Genomic DNA, 18,535 nt, shown 5'->3' with positions numbered 1-18,535 from the left:
GCTGAAAACCAACCTCTTCTACCCCAACCTAGGGTGGAGGACATTCAGGATGAGAATGAGGTGCATCAAGCACCCCCGCCACGTACTTTACGAGATTATTTACAACCAGCGGTGGTGAGTACGCCCTCATGCCTGATTTTTCCTGAAAATACAGGACATATGGACATTAAGCCAGGAGTTATCTAACTCCTTCCTAAGTTCCATGGGCTTGAATCTGAAGAACCATATCTACATTTGAAAGAGTTTGATGAGATCATAGCCACTTTATATTTTCAAAATGTGTCTGAGGACACAGTCAGGCTAAGACTCTTTCCTTTTTCCTTGAAGGAGAAGGCTAAGACGTGGTTACATTCACTATGTTCTAGATCCATTGGCACATGGAATGATATGCAGAGGAAATTTATAAAGAAATTTTTTCCACATCATAAAACGATTACCCTGAGAAAAGCAATCATGAACTTTACCCAAAATGAGGATGAAACATTTTACCAATGTTGGGAAAGGTTCAAGGATTTGGTCAGTTCATGCCCACAACATAGTTTTGAAACGTGGCGCATTACAAATTTTTTCTACGATGGACTGAAATCTTCCATGCGCCAAATGGTCGAGACAATGTGTAATGGAGAATTCATTAATAAAAATGTTAACGAGGTATGGGATTACCTAGATAGTCTTGCTGAAAAAACACAACCATGGGATTATTACCCAAAATCAAACACCACGTCTAGGCCGACTCAATCTAAGGAGAAAGGTGGATTGTATCTCTTGAAAGAAGAGGATGATCTCAAGTATAAAGTGACTACACTCATAAGGAAAGTTGAGGCCATGAAAAGAAAGAAGGATAAGGTTAATGAAAGTGTTTGCGACATCTGTGATTGCAACATTCATCAACTTAAAATTGTCCAACAATACCCGCCTTTTGAGAAGTGTTGAATGAACAATCCAATGCCGTAAATAATTATCAAAGACCTTTCAATGGACCGACCTTTAATACTTACAATCCTGGTTGAAAAAATCATCCAAACTTTAGTTGGAGAAATGGACAAACTGCTACCCCTCAAAGTTTCTTCAATCAAAATCCAAATCAGGGGAAACCTCAAGAAGAACCGATTCAAAATTCCATGCAAGAGCTGACCCAGGCAATGTGAGATTTTATGCAAAAGATGGACTCACGTATGACGGTTATAGAAAAGGGGATGCTTCCTGCATAACCGCTCCCCAATCCTAAACCGCATTACGAGATAAGTGATCCCAGGTCTTCAAATCAAATGGGGCATGCTAAATCTATCACCACTCTTAGGAGTGGGAAGAACATTGATAAAACCCTTCTGATTAGGCCCGAAAAGCCTCAAGAACCAGAAGAGGACAACAATAATGGATCTAGTGAGGCCCCACAAAAATTAGAACCGGAACTTCTAGAAAAGCCAGTTGCTTCATTTCCTCAACGGTTGGTCGCACCAAAATCTCTCTCTAACTCTCAGGATATCCTAGAGGTGTTGAAACAAGTGAAAGTCAATATTCCTCTACTTGATGTCGTAAAACAGATACCTTCATATGCCAAATTTCTGAAAGACCTATGCACGACCAAACGACGGCAGAGTATTCAAAAGAAGATCTTCTTAACCGAGAAAGTGAGTGACATCCTAAAGCAAGACATGCCATAGAAATTCAAAGATCCTGGTAGCCCAACCATATCATGTGTAATCGGGGACCATCGAATTAATCATGCACTTCTTGACTTAGGAGCGAGCGTTAATCTGATTCCCTACTCGGTATACAAACAGTTAGGTTTGGGTGAATTAAAACCCACCCTAACCACACTACAACTTGCTGATCGCTCTGTTCGTGTACCAAGAGGGATAATTGAGGATGTGTTGGTCCAAGTTGATAGATTTTACTACCCTGTAGATTTTATCATCCTGGACACCGAACCCATCAATATCATGAGCACTTAGATTCCCGTCATTCTTGGTCGCCCATTCCTTGCCACTTCAAACGTAATTATCAATTGCAGGAATGGTGTCATGACTATGTCCTTTGGGAATATGACATTGGAGTCAAACATCTTTTTCAATAACGGTAAAAACTTAGAGGATGATGACGATTTCTACGACATTAACATGATTGACTCTTTAGTGGAAGATACGACGCCTCTGACCTTATCCTCTGACCCTTTAGAGACGTGTCTGGCCCACTCCCATGATTTTGATGATGACATGATTAGGGAGACGTGTGTCTTGCTTGATACTGCACCGGCACTTGAAGTTAACCGGTGGAGGACACAATTTGAAGAGTTGCCCCAAACTGATATCGTGCCTCTACCGTCTAACCTCAAGCCACCGAAGCTTGACCTAAAACATTTACCATCTGATTTGAAATATGTCTATTTAGGTCAAGATGAGACATACCTGGTGGTGATCTCTGCCCACCTGGAGAAAGAACAGGAGAGTATGCTCATATCTACTCTCATTGAGCATAAGGGAGCCCTTGGATGGACGATAGCGGACCTCAAGGAAATCAACCCCTCGATTTATACTCACTACATTTACCTTAAGGATAATGCTAAGACCACTCAGCAATCACAACGTAGACTAAATCCAAACATGAGAGAAGTGGTTAAGGCTGAGGTTCTTCAACTATTAGATGTGGGTATCATATACCCCATATCCGATAGTCAATGGGTGAGTCTAACTCAGGTGGTTCCTAAGAAGTCCGGGATCACCATCGTAGCCAATGCCAATAATGAACTCATGCCAACTAGAGTTACTACTGGTTGGAGAATGTGCATTGACTACAGGAAGCTGAATACCGTTACGAGGAAGGACCACTTTCCTTTGCCCTTCATTGATCAAATCTTGAAAAGGCTAGCTGGTCATTCCTATTATTGTTTCCTTGACGGGTATTGGGGCTACAATTAGATTGAAATCACCCCTGAGGACCAGGAAAAGACTACATTTACATGTCCCTACGGCACCTTTGCTTATAGAAGGATGCCATTCGGATTATGTAATGCCCCTGCCACCTTTCAGCGATATATGATGAGTATCTTTTCTGACATGGTGGGAAAATATCTAGAGGTCTTCATGAACGATTTCTCTGTTTTCAGTTCATCTTTCAGCGAGTGCTTGGAGAGTCTTAAATGTGTGCTGAGAAGATGTGAAGAAAAGAACTTGGTACTTAATTGGGAGAAGTGTCATTTCATGGTTCATAAGGGAATTGTCCTGGACATATTATCTTGTCCAAAGGAATCGAGGTGGATAAGGCAAAAATCGATCTTATCTCTAACCTACCTCCACCCAAGAACATTAGAGACGTGCGATCCTTCTTAGGACACGCAGGATTTTACAGGCGATTCATAAAGGACTTTAGTCTCCTCTCTCGTCCTTTGTGTAATCTACTTCAAAAGGATGCACCATATGAGTGGACTGATACATGTCAGGAAGCTTTCACTAAGCTTAAGGGCATGTTGACTAGTGCACCCATCATACAACCACCCGACTGGGGCATTCCTTTTGAGCTTATGTGCGACGCGTCTGATTATGCTCTTGGGGCCGTTGTAGGCCAGTGAAAAGATAAAAAACCCTACGTTATTCATTATACGAGTAAGACTCTAAATCCTGCCCAAGTGAACCACTCGACTACGGAAAAGGAACTCTTGGTCGCAGTGTTCGCTTTGGACAAATTTCGGTCCTACTTGATTAGATCCAAGATCATTATATACATTGATCACGCAGCGCTCAAGTATCTTCTGTCTAAGAATGATGCTAAGCCCCGCCCGATACGATGGATCCTCCTACTCCAGGAATTTGACCTAGAAATAAAAGATAAAAAGGGAGTAGAGAACATAGTGGCTGACCATCTTTCTCGCCTTAATCCCTCTGATTCCCTTGAAACAGCACATATCAATGATATGTTCCCTGATGAACAATTGTTTAGAGTCTCCTATTCACCTTGGTTCGCTGATATTGTTAATTATCTTGCAACAAGTTCCATACCGACACATTGGACTGCACAAGATAAGAAGAAATTCTTTACCAAGGTACGCAACTTTTTCTGGGATGATCAATATTTATTTAAATATTGCCCAGAACAAATCTTGAAGAGATGTGTGTCAGACGATGAGCATCAGAGTATCATCTCCTTTTGTCACTTACAGGCCTGTGGTGGTCACTTTTCTGCCAAAAAGACTACAGCCAAGATTTTACAGTGTGGTTTTACTGGCCCACTATGTTCAGGGACACTCATGAGTTTTGCAAAGCTTGTGAGTGTTGTCAGAAATTGAGAACGTTGTCCCGTCGAAATATGATGCCCTTGAATCCCATTCTTATCATCGAGGCATTTGATTGCTGGGGCATTGATTTCATGGGACCATTCCCCCAATCTTTTGGAAATCTATATATTTTACTCGTTGTAAATTGTCACTAAATGGGTTGAAGCGATTCCGTGTCAGAATAATGACCATCGCATGGTCATTAAATTTCTAAAAGAGAACATCCTTTTCCCGATTCGGAACGCCTCGAGCTACCATTAGTGATGGGGGCTCACACTTTTGTAATAGGACATTCGAGAGTTTAATGAAGAAATACGATATCTCTCATAAGGTGAGCACCCCATATCACCCACAGACAAGTGGGCAAGCCGAGATTTTCAATAGGGAGATCAAACACATTTTGGAGAAAACGGTTAACCCTGATCGTAAGGATTGGTTAATCCAATTAACCGATGCCTTATTGGCTTACCGTACTGCATTTAAAACCCCTATTGGAATGTCTCCCTTTAGACTTGTCTATGGGAAGGCTTGCCACTTGCCTGTGGAGTTGGAACATAGAGCCTACTGGGCAATAAAAAAATTGAATTTCAATTTGGACAACGCTGGCCCACTACGCAAACTTCAGTTGAATGAACTCGAAGAAATCCGGAACAACGCATACGAGAACTCGAGAATTTACAAGGACAGAATGAAGGCGTTTCATGACCAACGTATTCTATGAAAATCATTCACACCTGGTCAGAAAGTCATTTTGTATAATTCTCGATTACATCTCTTTCCAGGTAAGCTTCGATCTCGTTGGACTGGCCCTTATATTGTGATCACTGCATATCCTCATAGGGCCGTTGAGATAAGAGATCTGGACAATGACAAGGAGTTTAAAGTAAATGGACATCGCTTAAAGCCATTCGTCGAGAAATTTGATTCAGAGGACATGTCCATACCTCTGACTGATCCTGTTTACCAGGATTGATCTCCTAGTCTGATGGGGGTATAGGTAGATTTCCTGTTTTCATAGGACTTAAGATAGATGTTAAACTCAGCACTCCTAGGAGGCAACCCAGCTTTTCATTCCATTTCATTTTCCTAGTTAGTTAGTTCAATGTTTGTGGGTAATATTGCTGCAAACCCTCACGAGACTACAACTCGTCCATTAGGGACAACCTAGGGGTTTAAAGGCTTGTTGCATATGCTAAATGCAATCGAGAGCACCTGCGAAAGTGATATAGGTAGGATTATATTTTTGTTATTTTTTTTTTACATCTGTTAGTTTCTCTCTTGCTAACTCGCTTCCATGCTAAGATCCTTGTTGAAAAGTCTCTTGATTTCTTCCTCCAGGTACTATCTTCCCATCACTTCTCATTTACTTTTGTTGTCCCATGTGCAGTGCATGCTCATATCTTTTACATTGAGGACAATGTAGATTTTAGGCTGGGGTGGGAGATTAGGTTTCCTAATTAGTGTTTTCTTGGTCTTGAGCAAAAAATTTGTGAAAATTTTTAATTTTTCTGGACTTTCTTGTGAATTCGAAGTGATTTTAACAGCCATCTAAGGCACTTGGAATTTCAAGATACGTAATGTTGGTAATTTAAGACGCTTGGATTCAGTATTTGTTAGATTTCATAGTTAAGTTTGAATTGTTAATCCAGAATTAGAAGTTGTAAACATCGAATGAGTTATGATCTCACATGTCACATCTCGTTTTCACATTAAGGTTTCAGTTTGATATTGAAGGATAACTTGGTACTCACTAAGCATGAAAGGAATCGGCCTGAGAAAATTGAAAGGATTGGGCGAATAATCTTCACCATAGGTTTGCTCCCTATAGGTGAAGGTTCAATTTCCCAAAGTAGCCAGTTGGAAAGGGGTAGGTAATGGTCTTCACCATAGGTTTGCTCCCTATAGGTGAGGATTTAATTTCCCCACTTGGCATTACTTTTAATGAAATTTTTTAAAAAAGGAATTTATGAGGCAAGTTTTGGTTCAAGTTTTGGTTGTCATGAATCCTTTTATTGGTTACCAATGATATCAAGAAATAGAGAAGTGAATTTTAATGATGATAAGTCGAGATTAGACTATACACCCATGGAACTTAATGTTTAGAATTGTTCTGATTGATGGATTAATTCTTTGAACTCGACTATGAAGTTATCGTGTGCTCGAGTCTAGGAGATAGTAATGCCCAACATGCATGAATCATAGAATTCTAGGATCTGGATTGTTTTTCAAAAATCATTCGATTTTATAGAAATTGTCCTGTAATTCTCAACTTATTTTTCGCAATATTTGCTTGGGACTAGAAAAATGCTTGTTGGGGGTTGTGTTAAGGGTCGAATATTGGATAGCAGACCCCGATTACTGCCTGATTTTACATACACGATAATGCCTAATATTATAATTTAATCGTGTTTTTGTTGCAGGATGTAATAAGGAGCTTTGATTGAGAAAGAGTATTAAAAGCATGGATTTAACGCTCAAGCATCACTAAGGCATTGGACGGGACTCCATGGGACCAAGATAGAGGATTTACACGCCGGTGATCAGAGAAATTCCAGCCACTCACTTTAAACAGGCCTGAAAGACGTCCATAATACAAGATCACAGGGTTCCCACCATCTGATCGGCTCCAAACGTTATACATGGCCTGAGGATCATAAATGAACCGTACACGTCAAATTTGAACCCTTGGATCTCTATAGAAGTGGCCCAACTGATAGATCAATCCATAAACCATCGATTTTGGGCCCACCTGATCTCTGAATATACCTCAATTTCGGTATTAACCCCTTAAATTAAATGAAAAAGATGATGGACGGATCAGATTTCTCACATGCATCAAGATGGGACCCACAGTGCATACGTGGGAGTGCACATGAGCTGTGCACTCGTAGTGCACCGAGCAAAGGAAAAAGGTTAACTTGCGTTTGACCGCAAGTTTCCGCCCGCAACAGAGTCCGCCTCTGTTTACAACAGACGAACGAGCTGTCCGTCTGAGATCTTAGTGTGGGCCACCAATAGGATGATCTGGACCGTCCATTTGTTTCAGAAGGTCAAACCGACCGTACACATGAGGTTTTTCCTGATCTATGCTCGCATACATAGGAAAATACCGTTCAAACGCAGGTTGAACGGCAATATAGAAAATCATGTGGACCACACCAAAACTCGACAAAAACTAGCCCATTCCAACCGAAAAATCGAGAGGAATCTGATGGACGAGGTGGATTTCATCAAAAACATCACTACGGGGCCCACCGAACACGTCAGCACGTCCGCGTAGGCCTTACGCGCATTTGGGAAAACTGAAAATTGTGGGCCGCCATCCGTGATCGGATCGATGATCCACACCATTCAACCTCTTGAAAGGGTGGTCCTAACTCTATCCATGATGTCAGTTTCGAAAGAATTGGACAGTCAGTCGAGAAATCCAAGTTCAAAAGCAGGGTGTTTTCACTCCTTTCTGCGCACGCGGCTGTTGCTGCAGAAGTTTTTCACGCACGCCGAATCCAGCCTCTCCACCGACTCCTGCTGCTGTTATAAAAGGAAAAGAGTGCTGGGAACGGGGAGGGGGAAGAGGAGGGACAGGGATTGAAGGCTTGGGTTGGACGTGAGCAAAGAGAGAGAGAGAGAGAGAGAGAGAGAGAGTTATTTGGTTTTTCGTTTTCTTTTCTTCTTCTTTTTGTTTATTTTGGATTTAGCCTAATCATGCCCGTGATCGGCTAAACCTCTTAGCTAGGGCTAAGAAGTGAAGCTTGTAGTGAGATGGGAGACTCTATTTTTTTTATTTAACTATTAAATTAGGAATTGAACTTGATTGTGGTTTGATTATTAAGGGAATGTTTCTAGTTTTTAATGGTCTGTTGTGACTGAAATTACAATGGGTCTGCGATAGCTTTGAGCATGTTCCTTTCCTTTTATGTTTATGACGTCAGGAAGCCATGTTGTTCACCATCGTCTCCTGGGCATGGTCGGATGACGGTACCCTTCCTAAACTTCATAGCATAATGATTGTTTGGTAATTAGTTTAATTCTATTGTTTGCTTTGTCTCCTGGGCATGGTTTAGTGATGGAATCCATTCTAATTCATATACCTTTTATCCCTTTCAAATTATATCAAAGGAAATTCAGTTTAATTCCCATGATTCTTGAAGCAGGCCTAAGATCTCCCTGATCTCTACAAGTGGATCCTCTGAATCCCTAATTTCCTATCTCTAATTTCTCTGAAGTTTTACATTAATCTCTCACAATCATTCATCAATTTATATTTGATTTAAATTTCATCTTAGGCTAGTTCTATTTCTACCTAGTTTCAGGTAACGTACAAGTATCAGTCCCTTGGGATTCGACCTCGGTCTCACCGAGTTTATTACTACATTACAACCCTATACTTGGGGAGTGAACATTGGTCATAATCAATTGAAGAAAAAGAAAATACCCAGTAAATATATATATATATAGATAAAATAAAAATAGATACCTTTGGAAAGGGTTGGGCGAATAATCTTCACCATAGGTTTGCTCCCTATAAGTGTAGATTTAATTCCCCATGGGTGATATGTGAAAAGGGGTGGGTGTACGATCTTCACCATAGGTTTGCTCCTTATAGGTACGGATTTGATTCCCCTCTCTCTTGATGGAAAAATCAAAAGCTGTAAGAATGAAAAGATGATGTGTGAGGCAAGTTTTGGTTATCATGAATTCTCTTATTGGGTACTAATGATATCCTTAAATAGAGAAGTGAATTTTAATGTTGATAAGTCGAGATTAGTTTATACATCCATGGAATTCAATGTTTAAAATTGTTCTAATTGATGGACTAATACTTTGAACTTAATTATGAAGTTTACCGTGTGTTTGAGTCTAGGAGAGAATTATGCCCAACATTCATGAATCTTAGATTTTTCGTATCTGAATCGTTTTTCAAAATATCACTCGGCTTCACAAGATTTGTCTCGTAATTCTCAACTTATTTTTCGCATACTTTGCTCGGGACTAGCAAAATGCTGGTTAGGGGTTGTGTTGAGGGTCAAATATTACATATCAGACCCCAGTTGTTGCCTGGATTTACGAACATGGTACTGCTTAACGGTTTATTTTAATCGTGTTTGTGATGCAAGGAGAATTGACGAGCATGGATTGAAAAGGATGCTAAAGGTATGGATTTGACACTCTGGCATCACCAAGGCAGTGGATGAGACTCCATGGGACCAAGATTGAGGATTTATGCACCAGAGATCAGAGAAATTCCAGCCACTCACTTTAAACAGACCTGAAAGACGTCAATAATACAAGATCATAGGGTTCCCACCATCTGATCAACTCCAAACTTTATATATGGCCTGATGATCATGAACTAACCGTACACGTCAAATTTCAGCCATTGGATCCCTCTAGAAGTAGCCCAATGGACATATCAGCCCATAAATCAGTGATTTGGGGCCCGCCTGGTATCTGAAAATGCTTCAATTTTATTTTCTACGCCTTAAATGGAGTGACACAGCAAATGGACAGAGCAGATGTCTCACGAACATCACAGTGGACCCTACATGTACAATGCGTGTACATAGTGTACACGCACCGGCCGTGCACCGGACGGTCAGCCTGGTCAAAGACGGGCTAACCCGTCTTCTTCTTCCGCAGCAACAGTGGACGTGTCCGTCCGTTTTTCAGTAGTGGGGCCCACTACTCATTCGAATCCACGATCTGGACCGTTCATTTGTCCCGTGGGGCAACCAAAACCCACACCTAGGTGTCCCTTCTCCACCATGCAAGCAAATGTGTGGAGTGCTCATTCAAAACGCAGGATGAACGGTGTAACGTGAAGTTTTGTGGGTCACACCGAAATCAAACTTGACTTGGTCTTCCCAAACGGTTTTTCGTGGGGAACCTATTGGATGGCATGGATTTCTTCGCAACCATCAATGTGGGGCCCACCAACCATCACAGCTAAGACGCGGAAGCTCTTTTTCGCAACAGAGCTTGCGATTTTTATTTGTGGGCCACCATCACGAGCTAGCTCTCCGATCCACACCGTTCATCATGCAGAGGGCCTCGATCTAGTCAAACACATGTTGATCTTGTGCATTCATGTACACACATGTGCTAGTTTCAACGGTCACAAATGGACAGCTTTGCGCCAATTGCAGCGTGATTACTACCTTTGGCCGCGTCAATGACATTTCAAAACTAGCCATCTCCGGTCGAAATCTCGAGGGGAAGCGGGTGAATGGAGTGGATCTCCTGTCTGAGCTCAATAACTGGCCCCACCAAGGCTCAGTGCAAGAACGGCTTGCGTAAGAGGTTTTGCTGCGTAAAACCTCTGCATGGAGTGCGGAAATTTCAGCCACCGCCTTTGGCACTCGACCTTCCCTGCTGCTTATAAGGGAGAGAAGGAGATTTCGTGAGGGGGCAATGGGAATTTGCAGGGATCTACGACTAGACGTGAGCAGAGAGAGACAGAGAGAGTTATTTGGTTTTTCTTTTTCTTTTCTTCTTCTTTTTGTTTATTTTGGATTTAGCCTAATCATGCCTGTGATCGGCTAAACCTCTTAGCTAGGGCTAAGAGGTGAAGCTTGTAGTGAGATGGGAGACTCTATTTTTTTATTTAACTATTAAATTGTGAATTGAGCTTGATTGTGGTTTGATTATTAAGGGAATGTTTTTAGTTTTTAATGGTCTGTTGTGACTGAAATTACAATGGGTCTGCGATAGCTTTGAGCATGTTCCTTTCCTTTTATGTTTATGACGTCAGGAAGCCATGTTGTTCACCATCGTCTCCTGGGCATGGTCGGATGACGGTACCCTTCCTAACCTTCATAGCATGATGATTGGTTGGTAATTAGTTTAATTCTATTATTTGCTTTGTCTCCTGGGCATGGTTTGGTGATGGAATCCATTCTAATTCATATACCTTTCATCTCTTTAAAATTATATCAGAGGAAGTTCAGTTTAATTTTCATGATTCTTGAAGCAGGCCTAAGATCTCCCTGATCTCTTCAAGTGGATCCTCTGAATCCCTAGTTTCTTATCTCTAATTTCTCTTAAGTTTTACATTAATCTCTCACCGTAATTCATCAATTTATATTTGATTTAGATTTCATCGTAGGCTGGTTCTATTTCTACCTAGTTTCAGATTACGTACAGGTTTCAGTCCCTTGGGATTCGACCTCGGTCTCACCGAGTTTATTACTACATCACAACCCTATACTTGGGGTGTGAACAGGTCTCCTTCGAGCAACCAGTTGTTGCGCACTTTCTGTTTCCAATAAATCTCTTCCGCAAGTTCCAATTGGGCAACCCGATGCTTAGCATCCGAGAGGGATTCTTGGCTGACCTGAATCTGACCGTGCTGGGCCTGGTTTTCAAGATGAAGCAGATCATCCTCAGCCGACTTGAGTTGTTGGAAAATGTTTCCAAAGACATTCCTATTCCAATCCATCAGACAAAATTTCAGCCTTTTAAATTTGAGCAAGAGATTTATCATGGGCTGATCTGAAAGATTGATCGACCAGACATCTTCAATTAGGTGGTTGTAATCTTGGTGTAGTATCCACATTCACTGGAAACGAAATAGCTTTGCAATGAATGGCGTAGTTCTCAGAAAAGCCAGAAGAAGTGGGGCGTGATCGGAGCTAATATGAGGCGGGTGTTCAACTTTGAATTGAGGAAAATGGGTTACCCAGTCTCCATTGCAAAACACTCTATCCAGTCTGGCCCAAACCTGAGCATTCCCAGCTTGATTGTTGCACCATGTAAATCTGCTGCCAATGAAGCCCGCATCAAGGAGAGCATCATTGTCAATCACCCCTTGGAATTCTGTAATGCAGTTCTGGTCATAGTTTCTGCTGCCGATTCTTTCAGAAATCGACAAAACCGCATTGAAGTCACTGCCAATGACCCAAGGACCTGAAAAACTTCTCGCCAAAGTTAATATATCTGTCCATAATGCCCTTCTCTGCACCTTAGAGCATTTTGCATAAATCATGGAAAGATAGAAGGATATGAGGGAATTGTTAACATTTACACAAAAAGACATCATTTGTGAAGAAAATTGGACTACTAAAACATGTAAAGAGGAGCTGCAAAAGAACCAGATTTTACCCCTGACCTCCACATTGGAGGAGGTGTGGAAACCCAACTTGATGCCTACTCGGATCCTCCTCTCTTCCCTGGCTATCGGTTCAAGGATAGCCATCAACCAGGGCTAGTGGATGCAGATAAGCCTTGAAGCTGAGCGCAATGTCCCGGAATTGGCCACGCCTCTGCGTTCCAAATAATGGCTTTATCCATCAGACACGTTTCCTGAATTGATCACTCTTATCTTTAGCCTTCTAAGTCTTCCATTCCATTCAGCTGCAAGCCCTATATTCCTATTTTCAGAGGCTTTTCTTCCACCGGTACATTTCTTGCGAAGAAGGGGGTCCCTCTATGAGTATGGCCAATCCCTAGGAGGAAGGATGATGGGATTCAAATGACTTTCTTAGCGCAAACAACACCTCACATGTGTTTATCTCTTCATTAGATGTAACAATATTGGCCTTCTTAAAATAAGCCTCTGAGTTTTCTTTCTTCGCTTTAGGATTTGTACAATTCTTCTTCATGTGTCCAGTCATCTCATAGTTTTAACACTTTAATTTTATTTTGCCCTTGCTCTTGGATTTGGATCTAAGTCTTGAAAATCCTGTACCTCACTCAGTATTCCTATGAAAGCAGAAATTACAAAAAGAGAAGGCTTACTCGATTCGAACAACTTCAAATCTCACCCTTACTACACCCCTTTGAAATCCTAGAACTATAGAACTATTTAAAAACCCTTAGAATTTCCTCCCAATCCCCTTTACACCCATATATATAGCTTTGGAAAGAATTTCAAACGAAATCAGAAACAAATTTCGCAAATTCAGTAGATCCGCAAAATTCCACACGAAACCGTTAGATGACATCGAACCACTGCCAAAACTATTCAGTGGCAGAACATGGATTTTCCGAAAATCTTCGATTGATAGACCCAACTTCGATGGCATCGAACACATCGTCGATGTCATCGAAAAATAACACCAATATGTCTGGTAACCAATCGAAGAAATTCGGAAAATACTCAGATGGCATCGAACCTCTCATCGACGGGCTGTTGATTTTACAGATTTAAGACATCTATGAACAACACTTCTGGCTAACAAGAATGCTCCAGATCGGAGACTATGTTCACTCCATGTTAAATCCAATTGAAAACCTCTCACATTGGAAATCTGTGAAAGCAAGCACTACACCATTAAAGCAACGGAAGAAGGAAAGTGTCGATTTGGAACAAGAACTTCAAATACCCTTCTGTTCGGAACCGACATTCAAGCTCCCAATGTCTCAAAAATCCTTCGCTTCAAGCCCAAGAAACCTCGATTTGGAGCAAGAACTACATATACCCTTCAGTTCAGAACCCACGTTCAAGCTCCGAAAGCCTCAAATATCCTCTGATTCAAAACCAAGAAACTTCGATCTCACAAAGCCTTCTCCAAAGCAAGAAATCTCGGTTGACACCAGCCTCTCTAATTGGTTGGTTTCATCCGAAAACACTCCTTCAACCAAAACCAGTTTAGCTCGGACCGAATCATCAGAAAATAGCCAGTCTCTGAGTTCGCACTCATCGAGAATTTACGACAGACCGGCCGATTTTAGGTGCTTTAACAGTTGAGGAGCTTAGGCAACATTCGGTGTCTTCATCGCCGAGAAGGTCGCCAAGTCGGAGCCCGGATGACATCCCCATACTGGGTACTGTGGGAAGTTGGTGGAATTCGAGCACTTCTCAACGGTCTGGATCAGATTCTAAAGGAATACCCAATACAACTAGCAAGTACAGAGAGGATAATAGGGTGAACTGGCACAACACTCCATTTGAGGTGAGGTTGGAAAGAGCTTTGATAGAAGGTGCTGCTGAAGCCTACTCAAGGAGACAAAGGAAACCTCTTTTTCTCTTTTTTTTTTTAAAAGGAAAGGAGACCTTCTTTTTGCTTTCTCTGGGGGCTACGGGGAAGGTACTAACACCAGAGCTGAGCTCCGTGCGGTGCATGATGGGCTATCCCATTGCTTAATTTTGGGCTTCTCTAAGATAGTTGTGGAATCTGATTCGAATCTAGTAGTGGGTTTCCTGAATGGCTCTTCTTTGGTTGGCTGGAAATGGCATTATTGGATTTCAAGGATTGCAAGGTTGAAGAAAAGAGGGCAGGTATCCTTAGTGCATATTCTCAGGGAAGGGAAATGCGCCTGCTGACAGGATGGCCCGCTTTGGTAGTGAATTTCAGTCCTTTTCCCGGCAAGTTGCTGACCTCTCCGATCTTGTTAGAGGCTCCCTCTTTCTTGATAGAGTGAGTCGGGGGGCCATGAGGTATTATCTCGTTTTGTTGTTCAGGTCCTTTTTCTCTTTTCCTTTTCTTAGTTATCGTAGGCTCCGCCTAGGCCTTTTCCTCTGGGCGAGCCCGAATGGTGCTCTCGTTGTAAATCCTGATTTTCTGATAATACAAAGGAAATTTTAACCAAAAAAAAAAAAAAAGGTTATCCTACTAAAGTATGCTAGAGAAAGTATGAGATTGATGCTGGGTAGATGCGTCTGTGTGTTTTTTTAAGCATGATGTCCGTTCCCTGCCTGCTTGAAGGTTTTGTGATTGAAGGGTCTTATCTTAATCAGTCCTTTGCACTGTTTGAAATATTTGATTTGTATTTTTTATTGTTTGTATGAGAGCAAAATAAAAATAGCTATTTTAGTGTTTGAAAGAAAAAAAAAAAAAAAAAAACCAGAGAGAGAGAGAGAGAGAGAGAGAGAGATCTATAGCGATTTTAATTAACACATACAAAGCTACATATCCTGTACTCTAACAAAGAAATAAAAACATAATATACGGTTGAGACCAGTGGAAAAAAACACAGACTGGACAGCTGTGATCTTTCTCGATGTAGAGAGAATTCGGGAACCTGAAGAATAGTGAGATGAATTAGATCAACAGTCAGGATCACCAAATCATGGGCTCCTAAGAGTCGGTTACCACTTACATTGCCCGAAATGGCTGATTGATTTCTCCACAATCTCCTTGCACTTTTCAATCTGGGAGACATCAGCAGGAATCAGGAGGACTTCCAGTGAACCGAGCCGGCGTGAATTCTCCGCGACCTCTTTAAGTGCATTCCCTCTCCTTGCAACGAGGATTAGGAAGGCCCCTTTCTTTGCATACTGGTAAGCCAATTGCTGGAAATCACGACGGCATATGAAAGATCAGTTAGGAAGTTTGTTTTGCAAGGGTCGCCAATGGGGTCCATCTGCACCCATGATCAGATGATCAGAACAGTACTTTATGGGCACATACATGGATGATTGAAAACCAATGATCAGTGGTTAGGATCATCATGTTTTCTGGACCTTTCTGGTCTGATAACGACCGTGCTGCTAATGGTCCATGGATGTAAGTGGGCCCCATCAGGTGACACAAGATGGTTTTTATGGAGTTTTCATGGGGACCTCGCCAATGCCGGAGGAAGCGCCAATGATGAGGATGACCTTACGTGCCATGTTCTCATTGGAGGAGGGGAGGAGGGAGAGGAAGAGCTTGTATATGAAGAAGGGTGGTAGGAAAAGTATTATAAGGTAGAGAATTATGAGAGGAAAGAAGAGAGAAAAGGCTACGTGAGTAAGGTAGGCCGAGTCCATGACTGAGTGTTGCAATGGCTTTTCGTTTTGGAAGTTTTGGATTGGCTTTTATGCTCTATGCACAACTCGGCATCCATTTAATGCTAATTAATGTCACACCTTCCAGATGATGGATCATCTAAATTAACCATCTCATTTAATTTCCATTAATCCACAACAACTTCTCTTAACCGCGCGTCCATTCAATGGTCATGATCTCTTGAAAGTTTGATCGGCCCAGCCACGTGTATGGTGCTCCTGCAGCTGATTGAGTTCAGCACTTTGATTATAAAAATGTAGGATATATATAATATCTTCAACCACCTGTCTATGGGATGACTCTCATGCCACGGATAATGTTCTGATCTGCGCCCGTGGATGTTGGGGTTATATCCACGCAAGGATCGTGATTCAATGAATTGTCCATCGTGTGTGGGGTACACGTGTTAGGGATCCCAAAGAACTGCCCATGTGTCAGTGATCTGGGCCATTCGTTTCGTCCGGATCAACCAAGGAACATTATTTTTTTGGTCCATGGCATGCATGTTCAAAGTATTCCCTACCTGTCAGGTCTTGGCGGGTGGTGGAGGTATTCGCCTACATGTCAGGTTATAGTCTTGGCTCCAACAACAAAGCGGAATTAAGAGCAACGGCCTCTTGCTGTCGCTCAACAAAAGACTATACCAGACTGAGATCTAATCAGATTCCAAGTTCGTCATCGACCTTCTATCAGGGAGATCTTCCCCTTCTTGGCATTGGAGACCTTGGTTTTCCAGAATTAGCCATCTCATGGCTAGAGGAAACATCTCTCTAAAGCTCACTAAAAGAGAGGGGAACGGCCAAGTGGACGGCCTGGCTCATATGGGGAGTGAGTTTTAATCGCCCCTCCTGTTTGAAAATGTTAAAGATCTCTCGATACAAATTCGGGGCCAAGTCTTCCTGGACAGAGTTGGGCTAGGTTCCATTAGGGTCTCCCCGGTGGGCCCCTAGGGCGCTTTTCCTTTGTATTGGGGGAGTCATCATCTCCTGTTTTGTTTGTTTCTGAGAGGAGCCCCAGTTTTTTATGCTGCTGTGGGGTTTCCTGACTCTCTCCTGATGGTTGTACAGCTTATAGTTGCCATTGAAATGAATAGAATCCTTTTTCCCAAAAAAAAAAAGATATTCCCTACCAGATGAATGGCAAGGATCTATGTATAACACTTGGTCTTGTCTACCTGTATCTGTCACATGTGCTTTGCTCCTGAACATGAGGGGCCCTCGTTGAAAAACCGCCCTTCAAATTAAAAAATCAAAGAATGAGAGCCACTGGATTTAAACTAGCTATTGTTCACACATTTTACCACTTCAGTTGTTTTTTTAATGTGAAAGGTGCAAAATATGGGGTCCACAAGAAGTGATCCACTATTCAGCTGCGATGGACTGAAAATCGAGGCCCTTCGATCATCCAATGGGCCACACCCACACGTGTACATCAAGTGTTGACAATCGAGGTAGAGGGACCGTCCATGCATCTGCCATGGCCTCAAAATCAGGCTGGTTGGACCACAAATGCGAACCACTCCTCCTGTAGGAATAATCTTGTATTCGAATAACCATGTTATAAAGACACGTGTGGCCCACCAAATCTTCAAACCAGCCTAATTTTCACGCTATGGCAGATGAATGGTTGTCCTATATTATTAATTCAATGGTAGGCATTTGATGAACGGTTGTACTAGATTATCAAATAGCCTAATCTTCATGCTATGGCAGATGAACGGCTGTCCCATATTTTGATGGTATGCATTTTTTATTTTTTATTTTGAAAAACAACTGTTACTTTCATATATAAATGATCGAGCAAAAGATACAAACAATCAGGCAGGCCCTAACAAGAGTAAAGGGCCAATCCAAACAAAAGCCGGACGGACAAAGGGAGCAGGAAAAAAAAGGACACAGCTGGAAGGGGCAAAAGCAGGCCCAACAGGAAGGAGGGGCAGACTGCCTAAGGGAGAGGAAAAGCAAAACAAGCCCCCACGAAGGCAGCCCGAAGTCGAAGGATCAACCTACACCCGTCCTTGGTTTAATTGCCCTCAGCCGCCCCAGATTAGCCTTGTCGAGGAGAATGGAGCCTCTTATCGCTGGAGGGAGGGAGCGACAGGAAAAAAAGGAGTACGGCCCGCCCCCCGCTGGCGATCTTAGCTAGACCATCCGCAAGGAAAATATGAGCGAACCTGGTGTTAAGGGGCAGGGCTAGCCGGGAGATGGCGGCAATGCGATACCAAAGGTTCCAGCCACAAGAGGGGGAAGGAGAGGAGACAGCCTGGAAAATGAGGCGTGAATCGGTTTCAACTATAATATTTGAGAGTCCTATGTTTGCGCATATGGCTAGCCCATCCAGCATTGCCTGAGCTTCAGCAACATTGTTGGAGACAGAACCGTAGCTATGATGAAAGGCAAAGATCAGATTACCTAGGTGATCCCTGCAAACACCTCCACCACCACCCGCACCCAGGTTGCCCCTGGCTGAACCATCCACATTGAGCTTAACCTAACCCAAATCAGGTTTGATCCATCTGACAACGAGAGGCGGGGAGATAGGAAGGGGGTGACCG

General features: G+C 42.3%; 1 protein-coding gene and 1 non-coding gene across 2 annotated transcripts in view; both read right to left on the bottom strand.

Annotated features, from left to right (window-relative positions):
* Nucleotides 1–16,035, bottom strand: part of LOC131238796 (11-beta-hydroxysteroid dehydrogenase 1A-like) — a 44,640-nt gene extending 28,605 nt beyond the window's left edge. Inside the window, exons 1-2 of the mRNA XM_058236394.1 lie at nt 15,774–16,035; nt 15,311–15,503 (exon numbers count right to left, since the gene is read on the bottom strand). Of these exons, the coding sequence (XP_058092377.1) occupies nt 15,311–15,503; nt 15,774–15,962 (382 nt within the window). The 5' untranslated portion in view covers nt 15,963–16,035. The remainder of the gene's footprint in view (nt 1–15,310; nt 15,504–15,773) is intronic.
* LOC131241699 (small nucleolar RNA R71) lies at nt 436–542 on the bottom strand. The gene has a single exon (XR_009169255.1). It is a non-coding gene; the product is annotated as a small nucleolar RNA R71 (small nucleolar RNA).
* Nucleotides 16,036–18,535: the final 2,500 nt, after the last annotated feature.

The sequence above is a fragment of the Magnolia sinica genome, chromosome 3 (genome assembly GCF_029962835.1).
Source record: "Magnolia sinica isolate HGM2019 chromosome 3, MsV1, whole genome shotgun sequence".
NCBI lineage: Eukaryota > Viridiplantae > Streptophyta > Magnoliopsida > Magnoliales > Magnoliaceae > Magnolia > Magnolia sinica.
Note: the sequence above shows the minus strand (reverse complement) of the source record. Positions and strands in the feature narration are given on the sequence as shown.